The sequence below is a fragment of the Trichomycterus rosablanca genome, chromosome 2, assembly GCF_030014385.1.
Source record: "Trichomycterus rosablanca isolate fTriRos1 chromosome 2, fTriRos1.hap1, whole genome shotgun sequence".
Lineage (NCBI taxonomy): Eukaryota > Metazoa > Chordata > Actinopteri > Siluriformes > Trichomycteridae > Trichomycterus > Trichomycterus rosablanca.
This window is the reverse complement of record NC_085989.1, coordinates 31,807-53,853: the sequence shown is the minus strand read 5'-3', so window position 1 is coordinate 53,853 and position 22,047 is coordinate 31,807. Positions and strand designations below refer to the sequence as shown.

At 43.7% G+C, this 22,047-nt stretch overlaps 3 protein-coding genes across 3 annotated transcripts; 1 reads left to right on the top strand and 2 right to left on the bottom strand.

Moving 5' to 3' along the window:
- Positions 1-511: 511 nt before the first annotated feature.
- LOC134303510 (kelch-like protein 10) lies at positions 512-6,013 on the bottom strand. The gene is made up of 8 exons (XM_062988946.1): positions 5,800-6,013; positions 3,171-3,660; positions 2,445-2,864; positions 2,148-2,345; positions 1,603-1,752; positions 1,115-1,231; positions 910-1,001; positions 512-716 (listed from the first exon to the last, which is right to left on the bottom strand). Exons 1-8 carry the CDS (start codon positions 5,970-5,972, stop codon positions 545-547), a joined length of 1,812 nt encoding a protein of 603 aa, XP_062845016.1. The 5' UTR covers positions 5,973-6,013; the 3' UTR covers positions 512-544.
- Positions 6,014-6,995: 982 nt separating this feature from the next.
- On the bottom strand, positions 6,996-14,497 carry fkbp10a (FKBP prolyl isomerase 10a). Its single transcript, XM_062988935.1, has 10 exons — positions 14,021-14,497; positions 13,551-13,699; positions 12,949-13,138; positions 12,730-12,875; positions 11,729-11,918; positions 11,165-11,310; positions 10,831-11,020; positions 10,392-10,534; positions 8,566-8,729; positions 6,996-7,488 (listed from the first exon to the last, which is right to left on the bottom strand). The coding sequence occupies exons 1-10, from the start codon at positions 14,212-14,214 to the stop codon at positions 7,309-7,311; spliced, it is 1,692 nt and encodes a 563-aa protein (XP_062845005.1). The 5' UTR covers positions 14,215-14,497; the 3' UTR covers positions 6,996-7,308.
- Positions 14,498-15,350: 853 nt separating this feature from the next.
- Positions 15,351-21,617, top strand: p3h4 (prolyl 3-hydroxylase family member 4 (inactive)). The gene is made up of 7 exons (XM_062985128.1): positions 15,351-15,812; positions 17,014-17,163; positions 17,628-17,799; positions 18,999-19,127; positions 19,450-19,595; positions 20,720-20,803; positions 21,091-21,617. Exons 1-7 carry the CDS (start codon positions 15,351-15,353, stop codon positions 21,229-21,231), a joined length of 1,284 nt encoding a protein of 427 aa, XP_062841198.1. The 3' UTR covers positions 21,232-21,617.
- The last annotated feature ends 430 nt before the right edge of the window (positions 21,618-22,047 follow it).

Here is a 22,047-nt window from a genome sequence, read left to right as displayed (position 1 = left end):
TATTAACGATTATTAATTAACTGTTATTAACGATTATCATTAATCACTCATTTCTAAAATGTTAAAAATGTTCAGTTTAGTTGTTAAACATTATTTGAGTAATTCATGTTCAAGTTCAGAAGGAACTAGACTGATGTGGGTATGTCTATAATAAATATTGCAATGTCTCCCCCTGCAGGATGAACTAGGTATGACTGATCTTTTGACTTGATTATTGACGGGTACAAATGATTTAATAATATCGAAATCGGAACTTTAAATAATTTTTAAAAAATTAACTAAGTTTTAAATAATTTTCTTGTTACTTCTATTCTGTTTTTGCTACTGTATACTACTATTATATACTACACTTATATACTACACTTATAAACTGTATACTACACTTATATACTGTATACTATACACACACACACACACACACACTGATTTGGGGCCCCATTAGACCACCAGCACTGTGTAGTAGGGTATTTGGAACACAACCTCTCTTTGATATATCACAAAGACACGGCGCTGCTGCACGATCAGATTTATTGAGGTTCATTAATCAGAGGACGATGTCATCACGGGAGCTGACCGGGTGTGTCTGGGGTTGTCGGCTGTGGGGTTCATTATCAGGTACATCACGGGGGGCTGCGTACTCCACCATGTTGGGTAAACCAGAAACAACACAGCAGCTCAAAGCACTGCGAAAAATTGCCATGTCATGGGCGTCGTACCTGCACACAGGTGAAGAGCCCCGCCCATTTCATTATAACATCATTATTCATTATTTATTACATATTTATTACTATTATCACAACAATTCTCAACTGTAGTAAACAGACATTAATCTAAAGAGGGGTGGAGCTTAGATCACGTGACAATTCAACATCCAATCATTACAGAATCAAACAAATAAAGTAAATGAACCATTGATCAGTTCTCTCATCGTAACACTCAACACAGAAGGTGGTGCTGAATCCATTAAACCCTCCGATCACAAAGATCAGCTCATCCAGCACCTACACACACACACACACACACATGTACAAACACACACACACACGATTAAATATAAAAGTTAATTTAAATAAACATGATTTTTGTAAAAACGTTTTGTGTAAAGAACTGAAACCTCGATGCCGAAGTTGCTGCGAGGGTTAAACATGTTAGGGATGTTCCTCCAGGTGTTGGTCAGAGGGTTGTACACCTCAGCACTGCTTAAGCGATTAGCACCATCAAATCCACCAACCTACACACACACACACACACACACACACACACACACACACACACACACACACACACACACACACACACACATCAGTATCAGGTGGAAGGCTGCAGTCATGTGACACAGACACACTGTGTGGCTGTGTGAAGTCAGATTTTCATGTTTGTAATTTCAGGTTCATTATTAATTCTCACACAGAGCCAGAGGAGAACCCTAACCCCCCCCCCCCCCCCCCCCCCCCCCCCCACACACACACACACACACCCCCCAAACACTGCGCCTGACAGCCAGTTGTGCTACTGCTCACAGAGATGAATTTGCAGGTCAGAAATGAACACATTATGAGATCTGTGTTCCAGTAGTTGTGCTTCTCTTTTTGAGGTACTTACAGAGTAAAGCTGATCTCCATAAGCGATCACGCCCACCCCACTTCTCCTGCTCCTCATGGGCTCAATCAGGCTCCACTGGTTGGTTTCAGGCATGTAGCACTCCGCCGTAAACAAACACTCATTACCGTTAAACCCTCCACAGATGTAAACCTGAACACACAACCACAGAATCAAGAAGGTGCAGACACAGGGGTGCAGGCGACAGACCCAAAAACAAGGGCATCATTGCTGGATGATTACTGTAGTTAGACTGTATAGCAACAGTGTATATCATACATAAATCTTACATATAAGGTGTATATCATACATAAATCTTACATATAAGGTGTATATCATACATAAATCTTACATATAAGGTGTATATCATACATAAATCTTACATATAAGGTGTATATCATATATTTGTTTATATTTAAGGATTAAGAGGGTCGGTTGTAATGGATGGAGGTGAAATGTGGGAGTGGGTTTGAGGGACGGAAATTCAAGAGTTTAAAAAGTAATGGGACCTCAGTTGCGTAGTTGCTAGTGTGATAGTGTTTATGTACCTTGCCATGAAGGGTGGTGGCGCTAGCGTCACTCCTCTGTTCATGCATTGGTGCAATTATTGTCCACTGGTTGGTTTCTGGTTCATACCGCTCAGCCGTGTTTAGACGAACATGGCCGTCAAATCCCCCCATCGCGTAAATACAGCCGTTCAGTACACACACACTAACATAACAGCGACGAGAGTGCATGGGTGCAACCTGTCCAACACACACACACACAAACACACACAGTTCGGGTCAGCAGCGTACTACGTAGGTAAATGAGAAGCTGTGTGGGTGCTTGTTATCTGTGGGCACCTCATGCCAGGTCCTGCTGATGGGGTTGAACTTCCTGACGCTGTTAAAATAATCGACGCTGTTAAATCCTCCCACGCAGTAAACAAGTCCGCTGAGGAAGGCTGCACCATGATAGGCTCTCGGACTCTCCTCCTCCTGCGTCACATTCACCCAGCGGTCCGCCCGGGCATCGTATGCCTCGATCCCATTGGTTGGACTGCCACCGCTCCAGCCACCGATGGCCAGCAGGACAGACTGCGGCAGGCGAGGGCGGGTCAGGGGATTTCTGTAGTTAGTGGTGGACAATCCGTTCATGTTCAGGTCGTACATGGCCTTGAGAGCGCTGATGATGATGGGCTTACACTCCTCACTCTCCCTCACCAGAGCGTTGTTCTTCACGTTATTCATGAAGTAATCAGGTGTCATCAGACCCATCCGCACCTACACCGTCAAAAAGAACCATCAGACTCCTGCACATTCAATCACACATTCACCTAACAATCAGACTAATCACAGCCTGGGCTGTAGTAGTGGATGAGTGGGTGTGGTTAGACTCTGAGCAGTGGGGAGAGTGGGCAGTGGGGTGAATGAACAGTGGGGAGAGTGGGCAGTGGGGTGATTGAACAGTGGGGTGAATGAGCAGTGGGGTGAGTGGGCAGTGGGGAGAGTGGGCAGTGGGGTGAATGAACAGTGGGGAGAGTGGGCAGTGGGGTGAGTGGGCAGTGGGGTGAGTGGGTATAATCGTACCATGGGCAGTAAGGTGCTGATATGGACGATGCGTTTCTGAGGTTGGTGCTGGATCCAGCGTATAATGGCCTGGAACACCAGATCCTCCTGCTTGGCGTTCAGCTCGTCCCTCTGGATGATGTCACTGAGCTCGTGGAGCGTCAGGGTCAGGAACTCCTCAGACTCGACCGTCAGCCGCTCGAATTGCTGCAGGATGAAGCGGTGAGCACGGAGCTTCAGGTCCTCACAGCTATACCAGCCGGCATAGCGCCAGATACCGACGCAGTTCCTTGGACATAGCTGGTGCCGGAGGAAGCAGCAGCACTTCTTCACCACGCCCAGCACCGCCAGCATGTCTGCCGCTGCTAGCAGCTCCTCCACATTGCCATGTGTGACGTTGACGTAGCGAGTGTAAGCGTACTGGATTATCAGCTGCATAATCTCAGGAGAAACGCCGGTGATGGTGTAGTTCTGCTTCCCCGACTCACTCCACCCGCTGGTGAACAGAGTCCTGCCAACAACAACCACCACCAAATCAACCACCGAATCAACCCCACCAAATCAACCCCACCAAATCAACCACCGAATCAACCCCACCAAATCAACCACCGAATCAACCCCACCAAATCAACCCCACCAAATCAACCCCACCAAATCAACCCCACCAAATCAACCACCGAATCAACCCCACCGAATCAACCCCACCGAATCAACCCCACCGAATCAACCACCGAATCAACCCCACCAAATCAACCACCGAATCAACCCCACCAAATCAACCACCGAATCAACCACCGAATCAACCACCGAATCAACCCCACCAAATCAACCACCGAATCAACCCCACCGAATCAACCCCACCAAATCAACCACCAAATCAACCCCACCAAATCAAACACCAAATCAACCCCACCAAATCAACCACCAAATCAACCCCACCAAATCAACCCCACCAAATCAACCCCACCAAACCAACCCCACCAAATCAACCACCGAATCAACCCCACCAAATCAACCCCACCAAATCAACCCCACCAAATCAACCACCGAATCAACCCCACCAAACCAACCCCACCAAATCAACCACCAAATCAACCACCGAATCAACCACCGAATCAACCCCACCAAATCAACCCCACCAAATAGACCACCGAATCAACCCCACCAAACCAACCCCACCAAATCAACCCCACCAAATCAACCACTGAATCAACCACCGAATCAACCCCACCAAATCAACCACCGAATCAACCCCACCGAATCAACCCCACCAAATCAACCACCGAATCAACCACCAAATCAACCCCACCAAATCAACCACCAAATCAACCGCACCAAATCAACCCCACCAAATCAACCCCACCAAACCAACCCCACCAAATCAACCCCACCAAATCAACCACCGAATCAACCACCGAATCAACCCCACCAAATCAACCCCACCAAATCAACCACCAAATCAACCCCACCAAATCAACCCCACCAAACCAACCCCACCAAATCAACCCCACCAAACCAACCCCACCAAATCAACCCCACCAAACCAACCCCACCAAATCAACCCCACCAAATCAACCACCGAATCAACCACCGAATCAACCCCACCAAATCAACCCCACCAAATCAACCCCACCAAACTAACCCCACCAAATCAACCCCACCAAATCAACCACCGAATCAACCCCACCAAATCAACCCCACCAAATCAACCCCACCAAATTAACCCCACCAAATCAACCACCGAATCAACCCCACCGAATTAACCCCACCAAATCAACCCCACCAAATCAACCCCACCAAATCAACCCCACCAAATCAACCACCGAATCAACCCCACCAAACTAACCCCACCAAATCAACCCCACCAAATCAACCACCGAATCAACCCCACCAAATCAACCCCACCAAATTAACCCCACCAAATCAACCACCGAATCAACCCCACCAAATTAACCCCACCAAATCAACCCCACCAAATCAACCACCGAGTTCCATTAAAGACAGTCAGTGCAGATCTTTGAACACTGGATGGCACTGCAGAGCATCACAGTATAAACTGTGTGTGATGTGGATACAGAGCACATAGTGGTGATGTAGAACACAATTTAAAGTCCTTATTAATGATTGGTGTTGGTGTGTCAATTAAAAAATTAAACAAAAAACAGAGTTTTAAACAATAACAAGCAAATTTAACAAAATATTTTCTTTTATTTATGCTAATATAACATTAATTAATAGCGTTTGTTTTTGAAGTGGGACGTCCTGTAGTCAGTCAGGTGTCCAAATACTTTTGGCCCTTTAGTGTTTCTTTACTCTGTTTGATCAGGATTAAATATTTTACTGTTTCACTCTTTCATACAGAATGTTTTTTCTTGCTGTTTTTATTTATATATATTTTTTATTTTAAGATGTTTATAGAAATATTTATAATAAAATATCTGATAAGAATTTACACTATGAAATAAATCAGTTTATATTTATTTAGATTTAGCAGCTGGTTAATGTTGATTTATAATAAATGATTAATAATACAATAAAAATGTAAACCTGAAATCTGAGCTGCATCCACACAGGATGATTTATTAAAGTCATTAAATTAATAAATAAAATAATGATTTAAAAAACACACTGAGAGAGTTTGTGTTTAAACCTGAAATATGAGCTGCATCCACACAGGATGATCTTGTGAGCGCTGAATGTGACGTTTTTTACTTGAATAATAACGTCACACAGTTTTCCCTCCAGCTGAAGTTCACTGAAGACAGAACAGGCACTCATCTCTCTCTCCAACTGCTCCGAACCCATGTCCTCCTGATTATTCATCCTCTCACTAACATAACACTGACTGAGCGAGTGAGTGTGTAAGTGTGTGAGTGTGTAGCCGAGTGTGGACTGATAATGAGGAGATGCTGGAGATGATCGCCTCAACATTCTACTGAAGGTTCTACACCTGATGACATCATAATGACTCTCACTCAGCTCTGTTATTAACAAAACCAAAGCTCATGCAGCAGAAGTTTAAACCCCCCTCACCCCACCTCACCCCACCTCACCCCCCGAATAATTAACACTCCCCTCGTCAGTGTTAACTGAGGGCCACTGAAATCCCCCACCCTACAGCAAACCTGATAAAAGCTCAGACGTGTTTAATCAGATCACATGTCTACACACTTGAGACGGCCTGTGATGAATTAGCATCTTGTTTAGGGTCGAGGGCCCAGTGTTTATGAGTGGCTCTGGACCCACTGTGATCCTGATCTGAATAAAGCACTTAGTAAAATGGATGAATAAATAGTTTTTTCTTTTAGCATTAATGTTTAAACGACATGCACTGAGTGTAGAGAAAGCGATTCACCAGATCTACTGCTTACATGGACACTATATGTTCAAAAGTATATGGACATCTGGCCAAGAGCTTGTTCGACACCCCATCCTAAAATCACAAACATTAATACTGAGTCGCCCCTCATTTGTTGCTCTTACAGCCTCCACTTTTCTAAGAAGGCTTTTCACAGGATTTTGGAGTGTGACTGTGGGCTCCTTCAGTTGAAAGAGCTTTTATGAGGTCAGAAATGATCAAAATCAACATTTATATAACAGGAGCACTGGGGCTGAAACAGGAAATGGCCTTTTCCCTTAATATTTAGACGAGGTATCAGATAGAGATGTTATTAATAATACCAAATCATGAGGTCCAAGGAACTATCCAACATAAAACAGCCAAACATCCAGGAAGACCTACTGCTGTAATCACCCCTTAAAAGGTGTTTATAAAATAAAGGGTCAGAAAACTTTTTAAATAAGAGATTTTTATTTAAAAAAAAAGAATTAAAAATTTTCACTTCATCATTCTGGGTGATTAAGAGCAGACTGATCGTAAAAATGTTTTTATAACAATTCAACATTAATCCACAACACAATCAAAAGCACCAAAGGAAAAGATTTCTATGAATAAACATGAATAAAACCGAGCGATTCATCACCGTTATTATTATTAACATGCTGCCGTCTGACGTCATGTGTGTGAGAGGAACCTAAAGGTCATGATCATACATCCTGATGGTCACTTTATTCTGGAAGCAGGTGAGGGATTCGATCAAAGCTCCTCCTGATTACATGCGAAGTTTATCAGTCGGTAATAAAATCAGACGCGCGTCTCTCACAGTTCGTCGTGTTCAGGCGTCTCGTCGCTCTGCAGACTGAGCTCATCCGCCGTGATCTTGCCGTCTCTGTTCTGGTCCTGATTGGTGAACATTTGTCTGATAATGGCGTCGGCGTCCATGTTGGGGTGGAGCCGACCTCGACCCTCCGACACCTGAAGCCTGATAAACTCATTAAACTGCAGAAGAAGAGAGAGGAGACGTGGAGTTTATAATATTCAGAAATCAGAAATATCCTTTACTCCTACTAGACTGCCCCGCCCCTCCTCACTGCCCCGCCCCTCCTCACTGCCCCACCCTCTTAATGCCCACGCCCCTCCTCACTGCCCCACCCTCTTAATGCCCCGCCCCTCCTCACTGCCCCACCCCTCCTCACTGCCCCACCCCTCGTTAATACCACATCCCTCGTTAATACCACATCCCTCCTCAATGCCCCACCCTCTTAAAGCCCCGCCCCTCCTCACTGACCCGCCCCTCCTCACTGCCCCGCCCCTCCTCACTGTCCCACCCTCTTAATGTCCCGCCCCTGCTCACAGCCCCGCCCCTGCTCACTGCCCCACCCCTTGTTAATACCACACACCCCTCCTCACTGCCCCGCCCCTCCTCACTGCCCCGCCCCTTGTTAATACCACACCCCTCCTCACTGCCCCGCCCCTCCTCACTGCCCCGCCCCTCCTCACTGCCCCACACCTCGCTAATACCCCATCCCTCCTCACTGCCCCACCCTTCCTTAATGCATCCACCCCTCCCCACCCCTTGATAATACCACACCCCTCCTCACTGCCCCGCCCATCCTCACTGCCCCGCCCATCCTCACTGCCCCACCCCTTGATAATACCACACCCCTCCTCACTGCCCCGCCCCTCCACTGCCCCACCCCTCCTCACTGCCCCGCCCCTCCTCACTGCCCCACACCTCGCTAATACCCCATCCCTCCTCACTGCCCCACCCTTCCTTAATGCCCCACCCCTCCCCACCCCTTGATAATACCACACCCCTCCTCACTGCCCCGCCCATCCTCACTGCCCCACCCCTTGATAATACCACACCCCTCCTCACTGCCCCGCCCCTCCACTGCCCCACCCCTTGATAATACCACACCCCTCCTCACTGCCCCGCCCCTCCACTGCCCCACCCCTCCTCACTGCCCCGCCCCTCCTCACTGCCCCGGACACGTTTATGGTGTTTGTAGAAATGACAAGTTCACTAATTCTATTAAAACACTGCAGTGGTCTGGGAGGTGGCGGTGGTGGTACCTCGTCTACTGGAACTTCTTCATCGTGGTTCAGGTCCATGTAACTGAAGACAGGATTAGGAATCTCATCCAACCACACAAACAGGAACCCAGGAGGAACTCCTTCATGTAGTTCCACCAACTCCAGCTGAAACAGCAGAACTGCATCAGCTGGTACTAAAGAACCTGTAATTACACACAATCGTACACAATAGTACACAACTACACAACCCAACCGTACACTACACAACACACCCCTATACAACCCAACCCTACACAACACTACCCTACACTACATTACACTACACAACCCTACACTACACAAACCAACCCTATACAACACAACCCAACACTACATTACACTACACAACACATCTCTACACTACACAAACCAACACAACACTACACTACCCAACACTACACAACCCTATTCAACACAACCCTACACAACCCAACACTACACAACCCTATACAACCCAACCCAACCCTACACAACCCTATACAACACTACACAACCCTACACAACACTACACAACCCAACACAACACTACACACCTCTACACTACACAACCCAACCCTATACAACACAACACTACACAACCGTACACTACACAACCCAACCCTATACAACACTATACAACCCTACACAACCAACCCTATACAACACTATACAACCCTACACAACCCAACCCTATACAACACTACACAACCGTACACTACACAACCCTACACAACCCTACACTACATTACACAACACTACACAACCCAGCCCTATACAACACAACACTACACAACCATACACTACACAATCCTACACAACACTATACAACCCTACACAACACAACCCTACACAACCCTACACTACATTACACAACACTACACAACCCAACCCTATACAACACAACACTACACAACCGTACACTACACAACCCAACCCTATACAACCCTACACAACCCAACCCTATAAAACACTATACAACCCTACACAACCCAACCCTATACAACACAACACTACACAACCGTACACTACACAACCCTACACACTATACAACCCTACACAACCCAACCCTACACAACCCTACACTACATTACACAACACTACACAACTCAACCCTATACAACACAACACTACACAACCATACACTACACAACCCTACACACTATACAACCCTACACAACCCAACCCTACACAACCCTACACTACATTACACAACACTACACAACCCAACCCTATACAACACAACACTACACAACCGTACACTACACAACCCAACCCTATACAACCCTACACAACCCAACCCTATAAAACACTATACAACCCTACACAACCCAACCCTATACAACACAACACTACACAACCGTACACTACACAACCCTACACACTATACAACCCTACACAACCCAACCCTATACAACACAACACTACACAACCGTACACTACACAACCCTACACAACCCAACCCTACACTACATTACACAACACTACACAACTCAACCCTATACAACACAACCCTACACAACCCAACCCTACACAACCCTACACTACATTACACAACCCTACACAACACAACCCAACACAACCCAACACAACCCTACACTACATTACACAACACTACACAACTCAACCCTATACAACACAACACTACACAACCATACACTACACAACCCTACACAACCCTACACAACCCAACCCTACACAACCCTACACTACACAACCCTACACAACCCTACACTACATTACACTACACAACCCTACACTACAGTGTATAAACACAAACAGATCCGCTCCTCATTAGTACTAAGTTCAGACGTTTATTGACAGTTTGTGTTTATTGTGTATTCGTTTACCTCCGCTGTGTCCATGTCCAAAGTGTGGCGGTACAATCACCTCCCTCTTCTCCCCCACACACATGCCCTTTAACCCCTCATCCAAACCAACAATCACTTCTGACTGACCCAGCATGGCACGGGCGGCGTGACCCTGGTCACTACTGAGGAGGAGAGAAAAAAACAAAATGCAGAAAAGTGTGTACACCGGTTCATACAACACACTCATCACACACTTATCACACTACACAACATACACCTTCATCACACTACACCTTTATCACACTACACAACATACAACATACACGTTCATCACATGTTTATCACACTACACAACAAACACACATCACACTACTGCTTATTATTGTGTCTAATGTGTGTGTGTGTGTGTGTGTCAGGAGTGTGTGTGTGTGTGTATCAGAAGTGTGTGTGTGTATGTATGTGTGTGTGATGCCCGTACGATGAGTAGAGTCGGGTTCCGTCCAGTAGGGAGCAGTTGTAGTGGTAGATAACAAGGTCGTCAGTGCTGCTGGTGTGATTACAGTGCAGGGGTTTGTGGGTAACCTGAATCTGCACCTCATCAGTGGGATTGTGGAAGTCGATGATGTGAAGATAAAAGATCAGCACGGCCGAACCAGGGATCAGATCACCTGATCACAACAACATGGGTTTAGATCAAATGTACATTCATTTACTCCAACAGCCTTCTAATAAAACATGAGTGTGTGTGAGTTATTGTATGTGAGTGTGATAGTGTGTGTGAGTGTGTGTGAGTGTGTGTGTGTGAGTGGTACCTGATCCAGTTTCTCCGTAGGCTAAATGTGGAGGTACGATCACTCGTCTCTTCTCACCGATACAAACCCCCTGCAGAGCTTTATCCACCCCGCTGATCACATGACCCACACCGATGTAGGTGTTGTATGTACTGTTACGCTGGTAGCTGTATGATAGTAATAATAATCATCATTATAATTAGTAGCAGGATTAGCATACTTATTATTATTAGTTCAGTTGCTGATGGAACACGGGGGAAACATGCCACCATCCTGACTTTTTTGGAATGTGTCACAGGATTTAATTCTGATCATGTTTCTATTTACAAACTAGAATGAAGTTGATCAGTGAAACATTATAAAACTTTTATTCTACTTTTATCCATGAAATAAAGACTGAAGAGAATTAAACACGTCACACATCGTTCTTTATACTGACTTTTACTAAAAGTCCCAACTTTTCTGTAAATGGAGTTTGTGCCAATTCTGAATATATTCCTGATTTTTTTCTCCTATCTGCGATTCAGAAACACTGAATGAAACAGTCGGAAATCTGAGAGAACTTTTCTACACTGAAACTCTCACCTGGAGTCAAACTGTGTTCCATCCTGAAAGGTTCCGTTGTAATGGTACCGAATAAAATCTCCTCTCTGTGACCTTCTCCTGCAGGGCTGAGGAACGTGTAGAACCTCCACCTCAACATCATCCTTCACATTAAACACGTCAACCAGCAGCACATCGAACAGCACTGTGGCAAACGGGGGAACCTTCACACCTGAACACACACACACACACACACACCCAACACACACACATCAAACACACTGACACACACACAGTTGCAGGTTTGCGAGTGGAATTTTTCTCCGTTCTTGCTTGATACGAGACTTCAGCTGCTCAACTGTCCGTGCTCGCCATCGTCTGATTCTCCTCTTCATGATGCGCCAGATCTGGACTGCAGGCAGGCCGGTCAAGCACACGCACTCTTTATCTACAAAGCCATGCTGTTGTAGTGAGTGAGGCGAGGGATTGTCTTACTGAAACAATCATGCACTTCTCGGGAAAAGACGACGCCTTGATAGCAGCACGTGTCTCTCTAAAATCTAATGCTTTTGGGACGTGACGTGTGAAAGTGGATTTTATTTTGTTGTTGATTAATAAAACATTTCAGTTGCTTAACAGATCAGGATCCTGGACATGAGCACAGAGAAATATGTGCCATTTCTGTTGATATTTACTTTAATAAGTTGAGACTTGTATTTGTGGTAATAATCTGTGTTTACTTACAAGAAACATCTAATTTAATCAGATTCTCTAAATCGGTTAATAATGTTTTGGACTGTATTCATGTCACTAATTTCCCTTCTGTCTTCTGTTCCTGTCCTGACGTTGTTGGAATGTTTTGCAGGCATCAAATTAGAAATGTGTACATTTCCAAAATCAACTGAGATGATAAAACATGAAAAATTTCTTCATGTTTTTTTAATGAAATATCTGACAGATCATTTACATTTTACATTAAGTTTCATTTTTTAAATGATGGCAGTAAATCGAAGATATGACCGTGTTTTTGTTTGTGTAGTTACCATGTCCTTTCTCTCCATAGGCTAAAAATGGTGGTATGATGATGGAGCGTCTCTCCTTCACGCACATTCCCATCAGTCCCTTTACCATGCCGCTGATCAGGTGATCTTCATTAACGTAGGTGTCGTATGTTACGTTCCTGCCGTACCTGTGAGTGATCAAACACTGCAGCAGTTTATTATGAATGTGCTTTATTTTATATCACTGATGTGTTTCTGTACCTGAACTCGAACTGTGTGCCGTTAATGAGAGAGCCGTTATACAGATAACGAACAAAATCCGCACGCTGCACCGATCGCCGACACACCGCCGGCTTAAACAGAGAACGGACGTCCACCTCATCGTCCTTGTTCCACACATCCAATAAAACCAGGTCAAACACCAGAGTCGCATCCGGAGGGATCACCGTACCTGGGACACACAGGCAGGAAGTGTGGGCGTGTCTGTGTGGGCGTGTCTTTATAATCATAATTTTAATGCGAGTGTAGCCTTACGTCCATATATGGAGGTAGGTGTGGCAGAGTGGGTGTGACTATTATAGCATATATGGGAATGTAAGTCCATATATAAAAAGTTCTTGGTATTCATTTTCATGCTAACGAACTTAAATGTTACATTAATGAATGTTTACAGTCTGTACTGCTAACATTAGCCAGCTAGCTACCCTGAGAGAAAATCTTTTATTGTAATAGTTAAACCAAAACTATTCACAAAAAATAATGGGCGTGTCTACAGATCAATAAAAGGCTTAAAGAGAGCACACTGGTCTGCAACCAAACACGTACATCAACCAATCAGAGTGAGCTTTAGTGCAGAGGTTTACCAGCTCCCGAAATTCCGTATCCGAGGTGAGGAGGGATGGTGATCTTCCTCCTCTCATTCACACACATTCCCAGCACCCCTCTGTCCAAACCTGGGATTACCTTACTCTCCACACCCACCAGTCCCACAAACGCCACGCCCTTCTTCACACTATAAAACACAACAACAACAAAATACAGATTCAATCATCACGGCCCAAAAATAAAGACAGAAACTCACAGCAGGACGCAGGAGGACGTGGAGCTCAGTGGTTTTAGGATGAGTCTGAGGGGGGCAGCTATAACAACCTAAAATTATTCCACAGGTGCCACCCAAAATAAGACAGCATAACTGAAGCTCACCCAGCTTTATTCTGGTTTAATCATTTTAACTTGGTTTAAAATTGAACCCTTTTAGTCAAAGTATTTTAACCAATTCTGATATAAGCAGTATTAATTTTATTATAGACAGTATAAACTAATCTATACTCACCTGGAGTCGAAAATGGTTCCATCTGGGAATGCCCCGGTGTAATGGTACCGAACATAATCACCTGTCTGAACCTCACGGCCACAGTGGGTCGGTAGGGAGTATCGATCGATAATCAGTTCCTGTACTGGACTGGACGTGCACACGGAGAGCGCACTGAGTACCCTCAGCACCCACACCAACCCCCTCAGCTCCATCACACCCCAAAATTACCCTCAACCCCTCACCGATTCACCCAAACATTCACCGATTCACCCAAACTTTCACCGATTCACCCAAACTTTCACCGATTCACCCAAACTTTCACCGATTCCCCCAAACATTCACCGATTCACCCAAACTTTCACCGATCCATCAGCTTCTAATTTACTCAAACGTTCACAGATTTACCCAGATTGTCAGTGTTTCAGCAGATGAGCAGTAGAACCTGCACTAACAGAGGAACACGGCAGCAGAACAGAGGAACACGGCAGCAGATCTCTGTAGGTTTGGGGTTTATGTTTTTTGGGTTCCGCCTCTTTGTGCAGACGTGTTACAGGAACTCCTGCAGGAACGTTATCATCTGATTACGCTGCTATTCTGCAAAGTTCATCAGAACACTCAGTTTCTGGCTATTGCCACGACATCATTTTACCTTAATGATTTAAACTAATTAATCCTAAAAATGAATGTAAATAATCGGTCTGTTATATGATCAGATAATTAGCTGGAGAATTCCTTCAGGTCCTAAACTCCGCAGTTTCACCTCACAGCTGTGAAACATGACTCGGCTCATTATGCAGGGTGAAGTGGCTCAGAATCAGCACCGTATAATGTCTGACCCTGCGCCCTGACCCCACCATCCAACACAGCAAGAACTCAGATAATCACTGTGCTGCACGTGTGCGTCTGTATACATGATAAATAAATACATTAAATAAACATTAACACAGAAAAGTCAATGTATGTCATTTGATCATGTCCAACTTCAACAACATTGTTTATTTGACAAACCATTTAACGGACATGTAAATAAACCTATAAAATATAAATTATATAAACATTATGCAATATGATAAAGTTTCAGCAGTTTGCTGGGATTATGTCTCAAATTTCCCTGCATACAGAACATGAAACGGGCTTTAGGACCCGGAGAGCTCAAATCCTCCTGCACCCTAAAACTTGTGGAATTCCTCTGTAGAGTTTTCCACTCCCTGCACACACACACACACACACACACAGTAAAGGCGGCTACGTGCAGATGAACACGCTGCTCTGTGGTTAAATCTGTGGATGTGGTCATGCCGGTCGGTGTGTTGGCGTCAGTCTCTGTAGTTGAGTGTGGTGTGTCAGGATGGCTGTAGGTTCGGTGAGCGCGTGTGCGCGCGCGGTGCTGTTGTGCGCGGTGCTGCTCGTGCCCCCGGTGTTCGGTACCGAGGGATCGGAGGCAGGTTTAGGGAAGGACCCTCTCCTCACCCCGCTGGACACTCTGTACGCGCTCGCGCTGGAGCACTACGGCGCGCGGAACTGGGATGAGAGCGCGCGCCTCCTGGAGCTGAGCCTGCGCGCGTACCGGACACTGCGAGAGAACGAGGCCCGCTGCACCAGCACATGCGCGCGTGGGGACACGGAGCCCACGGACACGAGCGCGGACACGAGCCTGCGGCTCATCAAACACATCCTCACGCGCGCAGCCTGCATCAAACAATGCAAAGCGGAAGCGCCGGTGCTCGCGCTGAAGTATCCCAAACCGGAAACTCTGCACGCGTTCAGCTCCAGAACACCGTACCGGTACCTGCAGTACAGCTATTACCAGGTAACACACACACACACACACACACACACACACAATGCGGGTCTGTCCCGGTGTGTGTATTGTAGTGCCACGTCCACATGTAACCCCCCCCCCAAAAAAAAAACCCCCCACACACACACACACACACACCTCCACCTCCACCTCCCTCCCTGGACAGGAAATCACACCTCAGTGTGGAACTTCCCGTTTAAACATGAATTCATTTATAAACCCAGAACTGAACTTCACTCAGATCTTCACTTTTTTATTTCATTCATTCTACATTTACACATTTATATTAAATACAATTAATACTTTTAAATACTATAAACATAAAACATTAAAACAATAATAACATTTAAACTGTTAAATCTCCATTCTTCTGAATCATAAACAAAATCAGTTTCTAATCAACAGAAGAATCGAGATCTGATCTCACAGTGTTCCAGTCACTGGATTATAAGTCATTCATTCACTTATTTAGTCATTCACTTTTCCTCAGTAACCACGGCATCCTGATCAGGGTCACAGTGGGTTTGGTGCATTTTGTTGGATCTTTTTGTGCATTTGAGGAAACAGTCTTAAAAAAAGTCATTTATTCATTTTTAACCAACCACTTTATCCTGGTCAGTAGACACCGACTGTACAACGTGAGGAGGGACAACAATCCATTACACTCTTGTAATGGTGTAATGTATGTTAATAGAAGCCATCCCACCTCCTGCAGCAGGGTGGTGCAGCTGATAAAGTGGATGCTGAACAGCAATGTGCTGCCGGGTTAAGTCCTGGTTTCTTTTCACCCTGTGTGAGGTTCCTGTGTTTATTCCCATAACCAAAATCTGCAACCATGCAGAAGGTGGATTAGCTGCTCTAAACTGCCCTAGGTGTGAGTGAGTGACTAGGTGAGCGTGTGTTACTCAGTAATGGTTTGGTGTCCTGTCCAGGGTTCATTTAAACCCTGAGTGGGTTTCTGTGACCCTGACCAGGATGAAGTGGCTAATGAAGATAAATGATAAAACATTATTATAAATAATAAACAGAATCGGATTAATTAAAGAAATAAAGTTATTAATAATAAATGTAATGCTGAGAAATATATATAAATATATTGTTTTAAACTTTAAGTTTGTTAGCAAATGTAAATGTAAAAACAAAAATGAACTCTGTGTGTGTGTGTGTGTGTGTGTGTGTGTGTGTGTGTGTGTGTGTGTATAATGTATAGATGAATAATGTGGAGAAAGCCGTATCAGCAGCACACACATTTCTCCAGCGGAACCCGGACGATCCGCTCATCTCCAAAAACATGAACTTTTATAAAAGTCTCTTTGATGTGGAGGAATATCTCATCGATCAGGAGGAAAAACCACACGAGGTAAAATGTGTTTATTTATTCATTATTTCCCTTTTATTTCTTTAAATGAATTTTATTTTAACTGCTTTACATTGACTATGGTAAGAAAATTCTGTCTGGACTAAACTTACATCCACACACTCAGTATTTTAGCTGCTTCAGCAGAATCACACACAGCGATACCGCTCCTGTGTCGAGACCTTCAGGGGGTCAAAGCAAAATTGGGCAGATGCAGGGGTGTCACGTGCCCATATAATTCGAAAAAGAGAATTTTTGTTCTTCTATGTTCAGTATTGCAAATGTGATTTAGTTCAACTTCATGAATTAACTTTCTGTTCTCAAATGTTTAGAACTGTTAAATTAAGTGAGAATGTACCGTATCTTAACATTCTAAAATGTTTGGGGTGGGGGGGTTAAACGAGGGTCCCGTAGGTGTAATGTGTAGGTGTCCCAATACTTATTTTATAAAAACGTGTGTGTTACAGACATTGTTCCTACAGGCGGTGATGGTGTATAACGAGGGTGATTACAGTAATTCGGTGAGGATGATGGAGGAAGTGTGTGTTCACTACTACAGTGTGTATGATGAGTGTGTTTCAGCATGTGAGGGATCCCACCAAATAGAAGAGACCAAAGACTTTTACCAAACACTCTCAGGTTTGTAACACACACACACACACACACACACACACAAACAAACACAGGGAGAACATGCAAACTCCACACAGAAAGAACACAGGACCTTCTCGCTGTGAGGTGACAGTGCTACCCACCTTGTTGCTTGGTGTTGTAGTTTTTAAATGTCAGGATTGAAGTGTTACTGAGGCGGTAGACCCCCAGTACCCTCAATAATAATATTAATAATAATTAAGAGTGAAATAATAACTAAGAGTGAAAAAAAAATAAAAGTGGCCAAATAAATAAAGACACAAGCAGCACAAAGTAACTCTCAGTCAGTCGTGGTGCAGCACTGAAGCCAAGCGTTTTACCAACCGAACTAGCTGGCGTGTAGAGAACACTCATAAACCAAATGCCCTGACGGTGATGCCAAGAGAGAGAGAGGAAAGAAAAGCAATCCAAGTTAGTTTATAGAGTCGACGTAAAGAGGTAATATATAACCCATTATTTTCAGAAAAGTTGGGACGTTTAGTAAGACGCAGTAAAAAGAAGAATGTGTGATGTGTTTCTTTCTCTTTAAACTTTATTTAACTGATAAACGTAAAAAGAAAAAAATGATAATGTTTCACTGATCAACTTCACTGTAGTTTGTAAACAGAAACACGTTTAGAATTTGATGCTGTAACAGACTCCAAAAACATCTCAACTTTTCTGGAAATGGAGTCAGTAGTTTGTAGTTGTGTTGTACTTGTGTACTATAGTAATATTGATTGTATTTGTCTGGAATACTTGTAGAATAGATAGTAGTAATGTATTATAGTAGTTTAGTTAGTAGTGCAGTACATAATCAGAGTAAAGTAGAGTTTGCTTCACCTGCCAGCCTGAACGCGGTTAACTATTGTTAAGCTAAATTGGCACTTGTAACCAGTAAAAAGCAAATAATCTAATGCAGCCTCCACTGTTTATTATTTAGTTTTATATATTAATGTATATAATTCTTCATACTTGATCAGGAAGTTTTATAGTCACAAATAAAATCATTTAAATAGTTTGGATTAAATAATCAGCAGTAAAAAACACTGAAGTTTATTAAAACTGCAGTTCAGCTGATTCAGATTTGTGGATCAAAATGAAACAGATTTAAATAATCGATTAATAATCACTGAATACTGAATAAATAAATGGTAAATAAATATTACTCTGTTACCCACTAATTCTCTGTCTCTCTCCCTCTGCAGGTTACTTTATGGAGGTGTTGAGGTGCAGGCTGAGGTGTGAACAGGATTTAACTCCTAATGTTGGTGGATTTTTTGTGAAGAAATTTGTTGCCACTGTTTATCACTACATGCAGTTTGCTTATTATAAATGTAAGTAACACACACGCACACACACACACACACACACATTACATATCCAAAAACTTGTGGACACTTCCCTCAAGCTTGTTACTGAACACAGTGCTAGGGTTAACGCTAACTCGGCACATTTGCACGTACTGGAACACAACAGGCAACGATCATTACATACACCGCCGTTCAGTTCCTGAGTCTGAGTTCTGGTGATGGTTGTGTGTATGTGTGTGTCTGTTTAACGTAGCTGTGCTAGTTTATCTAACCTGTTGTCCAGTGTTTGTTCCAGTAGGTTTAATTTTACTAGTCAGTGCTGTGTGTGTGTGTGTGTGTGTTACAGTGAATTATGTGACTAAGGCGGTACCCTGTGCGCTGAGTTACCTGCTGTTTGATCCGGATGATAAAGTGATGAAGCAGAACGTGGAATATTACAGACTTCATCGAGAGCAGTGGGGCCTGAAGGAAGAGCAGTTTATACCCTGTCCTGTTAGTACACACACACACACACACACACACACACATTATACTGTATATTATATATGCAAAACAATTCAGTGTGATCAATTTAGGTTAATCAAAAATCATAATCAGATTCTGTGCTGAAGTTAAACCTCAGGTGGACACATACAGAGACAAGATTAAGGTTAACAAGATCAGATGGAAGCTCTAAAGACTGAGTAGTCAAGCACGGCCTCTGGGGTAAAGATAGGCTCAATGATGGCAAAATATTGAAGCAGAGCTATTGGCGGCAGGCTGGTCAGAAGGTCTGCATGGTTTGGTAGGCTGGGGTGCATTTTATTTGGAGAATTTGAAAGGTCAGTGAATCTAGGTGGTAGGTCAGTCAGAGCGTGTAAAGAGTGTTCAGGTTAGTCAGAAGTTCTGGGGTTAAAGTGCCTGGCTAATAAACCAAATGAAGAGACTGGAGGCTCAATAAGGTTTTTTGGCAGGTCAGTTTGAGTCAGAGCTAAATAGAAAGTCAGGCAAGACAGATGCTCTGGACCGCTCAGGTGGCGCAGCGGTAAAAGGACACGCTGCAACCAGAGCTGGATTCTGAGTACATCGTTTCGAATCCAGCTCTGCCTCCCCGGTTCGAGGCTGGGCGGCTGTATGAGCAACGATTGGCCGGTTGTTCAGTTGGGGGGTGGGACAAAGAACCGGATGTGGGTCTCTCTCTGTCAGAATTCAATTACGACCTCTGAGATGAGGAAGAGTGCCCTTAGGGTGTGTCTCCGCATACAACGCTAGGTGGCGCCAAACTCATCAATGTGTGGGTGGCAAAAATGCATCCGGCTGCTGCTCATGTTTCGGAGGGGATATGGGTTAGCTACGATCTCCTCTGTCAGGGCAGGGTTCGGCATAGACAGAGAGGAAGCACGATGCTAATTGAACAGTTGGATGCGCTAAAGGAGGAGAAAAAGGAAAAAAAAAAAAAAAAAAAGACAGACGCTCTGGTGGTCAGCAGGTCAAGCGACTGGTCATTATGAGATTGTGGAGGGTCATAAAGTTTGGGCAGCAGGTCTGATAATAAGTTGTACTGTGTATCATAATCATGTTGTGTATTATAATGGTAGTATAATAATATATTACCTGACTGTGTTTTGTGTTGACAGGAAGCTCTTCGTTATTATAATCAGACAGTTAAACAGAGCGAAATGATGGAGTTTGCTCAAAATTATCTACTGACTGATGACGAGGTAATGTGTGTGTGTGTGTATTTGAATGTTAAAAGTTTTTTCTTTTGTCCCCATTGACACTCAGCAGTAGAAGTTTTTTGTGTAACTTCATTAACAGGTGTAATCCAATTAAAGACATAATATGGAATAAAAAAAAATAGGTAATATAGGGTTACAGTTTTTTATTAAGTTTGGGATTGATTAAGTGGATCAGTGTCTGAAACAAAGTTTCTAATTTTAATACTCTTAAGGTGAAACTGCAGGAATTAAATATAACAGCAATCTTGTGTGTGTGTGTTTGTGTGTAGGACATTGTGAGTCCAGAGCAATACTCCTCTTCCTCCTCTCCTTCTCCTGATGAAGAGTTTGATGGAGTGGGTGATTATGAAGAGTCGTTCCTTGCTGAGTGGTGGCAAGATCCCAAAACTAAATGGGATGTTGGAGAATAACAAGCACTTACAACAACACACCGACACACACACACCGACACACACACACTCTCACAGGAGCCATCTTTATATTTAAGCATCAGTGGATGGTGTCTGGATGAATGTCGTTCAGTACAAAACATGTAACAAGTATCTAAATGGATTTCGAGGGTTAAAATGATGGATGTTATTTATTAGAAAAAGAGTTACAAAAACTACAGTGAGCTAAACTCTTCATCACCGGACTGTAAATGACTGGAAAAGTTTTATTTGTTCTGATTAGTTGCAAATCTGTCTTTAATGATGCAAGATGACTGAAATACTGTTGTAGCATTCATCCAGATTGTATACCAGCAGTTTGTGGTCATTTTGTTGTTGTTATAATAATAATAATAATTATTATTGAGCTGAATTTGTATTATTATTATTATATGAGTAAATAAATAAATATAAATAAAAGTATAAATTAATGTCATTTATTTTATTCACATGGGTTCTACACCACTATACACAGCAACCTTAAAGAAACGTCAATGTTATTGTCATTACATTCAATATTGTTCAATTTAATGCACAACCAATCCTCCAGAGGGAACAAAGACTGACAGTTACTAATCAAACCCACATTCACTTACATGTGCTGCACGGCTGCCTTTTATAAAACAGCAAAGACGAACTTTTGTCAGTGTAAACACTAACTGAAATCGGTTCCTCTGTAAAATGATGCTGGCGTGGTTGAAACCCTCCTCCTGGATGAGTGAGCTGCCCCAGAGGCAATGTGACCACATTTTTTTTGTTGGGCCCCACATTACTAAACCATGCTGAACAACCAGTCGA

Bases quoted from the DNA above. Each gene is read 5' to 3' on its own strand.
- LOC134303510 (XM_062988946.1), bottom strand. From the start codon at position 5,972: ATGAATAATCAGGAGGACATGGGTTCGGAGCAGTTGGAGAGAGAGATG. The intron at 2,865-3,170 runs GTACGATTATAC...TTGACGGTGTAG, and splicing joins TCAGCACCTTACTGCCCATG to GTGCGGATGGGTCTGATGAC. The intron at 1,232-1,602 runs GTAAGTACCTCA...GTGTGTGTGTAG, and splicing joins ATGGAGATCAGCTTTACTCT to GTTGGTGGATTTGATGGTGC.
- fkbp10a (XM_062988935.1), bottom strand. From the start codon at position 14,214: ATGGAGCTGAGGGGGTTGGTGTGGGTGCTGAGGGTACTCAGTGCGCTC. The intron at 13,700-14,020 runs GTGAGTATAGAT...TGTGTTTTATAG, and splicing joins GGAACCATTTTCGACTCCAG to TGTGAAGAAGGGCGTGGCGT. The intron at 11,311-11,728 runs GTGAGAGTTTCA...ACTATCATACAG, and splicing joins GGAACACAGTTTGACTCCAG to CTACCAGCGTAACAGTACAT.
- p3h4 (XM_062985128.1), top strand. From the start codon at position 15,351: ATGGCTGTAGGTTCGGTGAGCGCGTGTGCGCGCGCGGTGCTGTTGTGC. The intron at 17,164-17,627 runs GTAAAATGTGTT...TGTGTGTTACAG, and splicing joins AGGAGGAAAAACCACACGAG to ACATTGTTCCTACAGGCGGT. The intron at 19,128-19,449 runs GTAAGTAACACA...TGTGTGTTACAG, and splicing joins GCAGTTTGCTTATTATAAAT to TGAATTATGTGACTAAGGCG.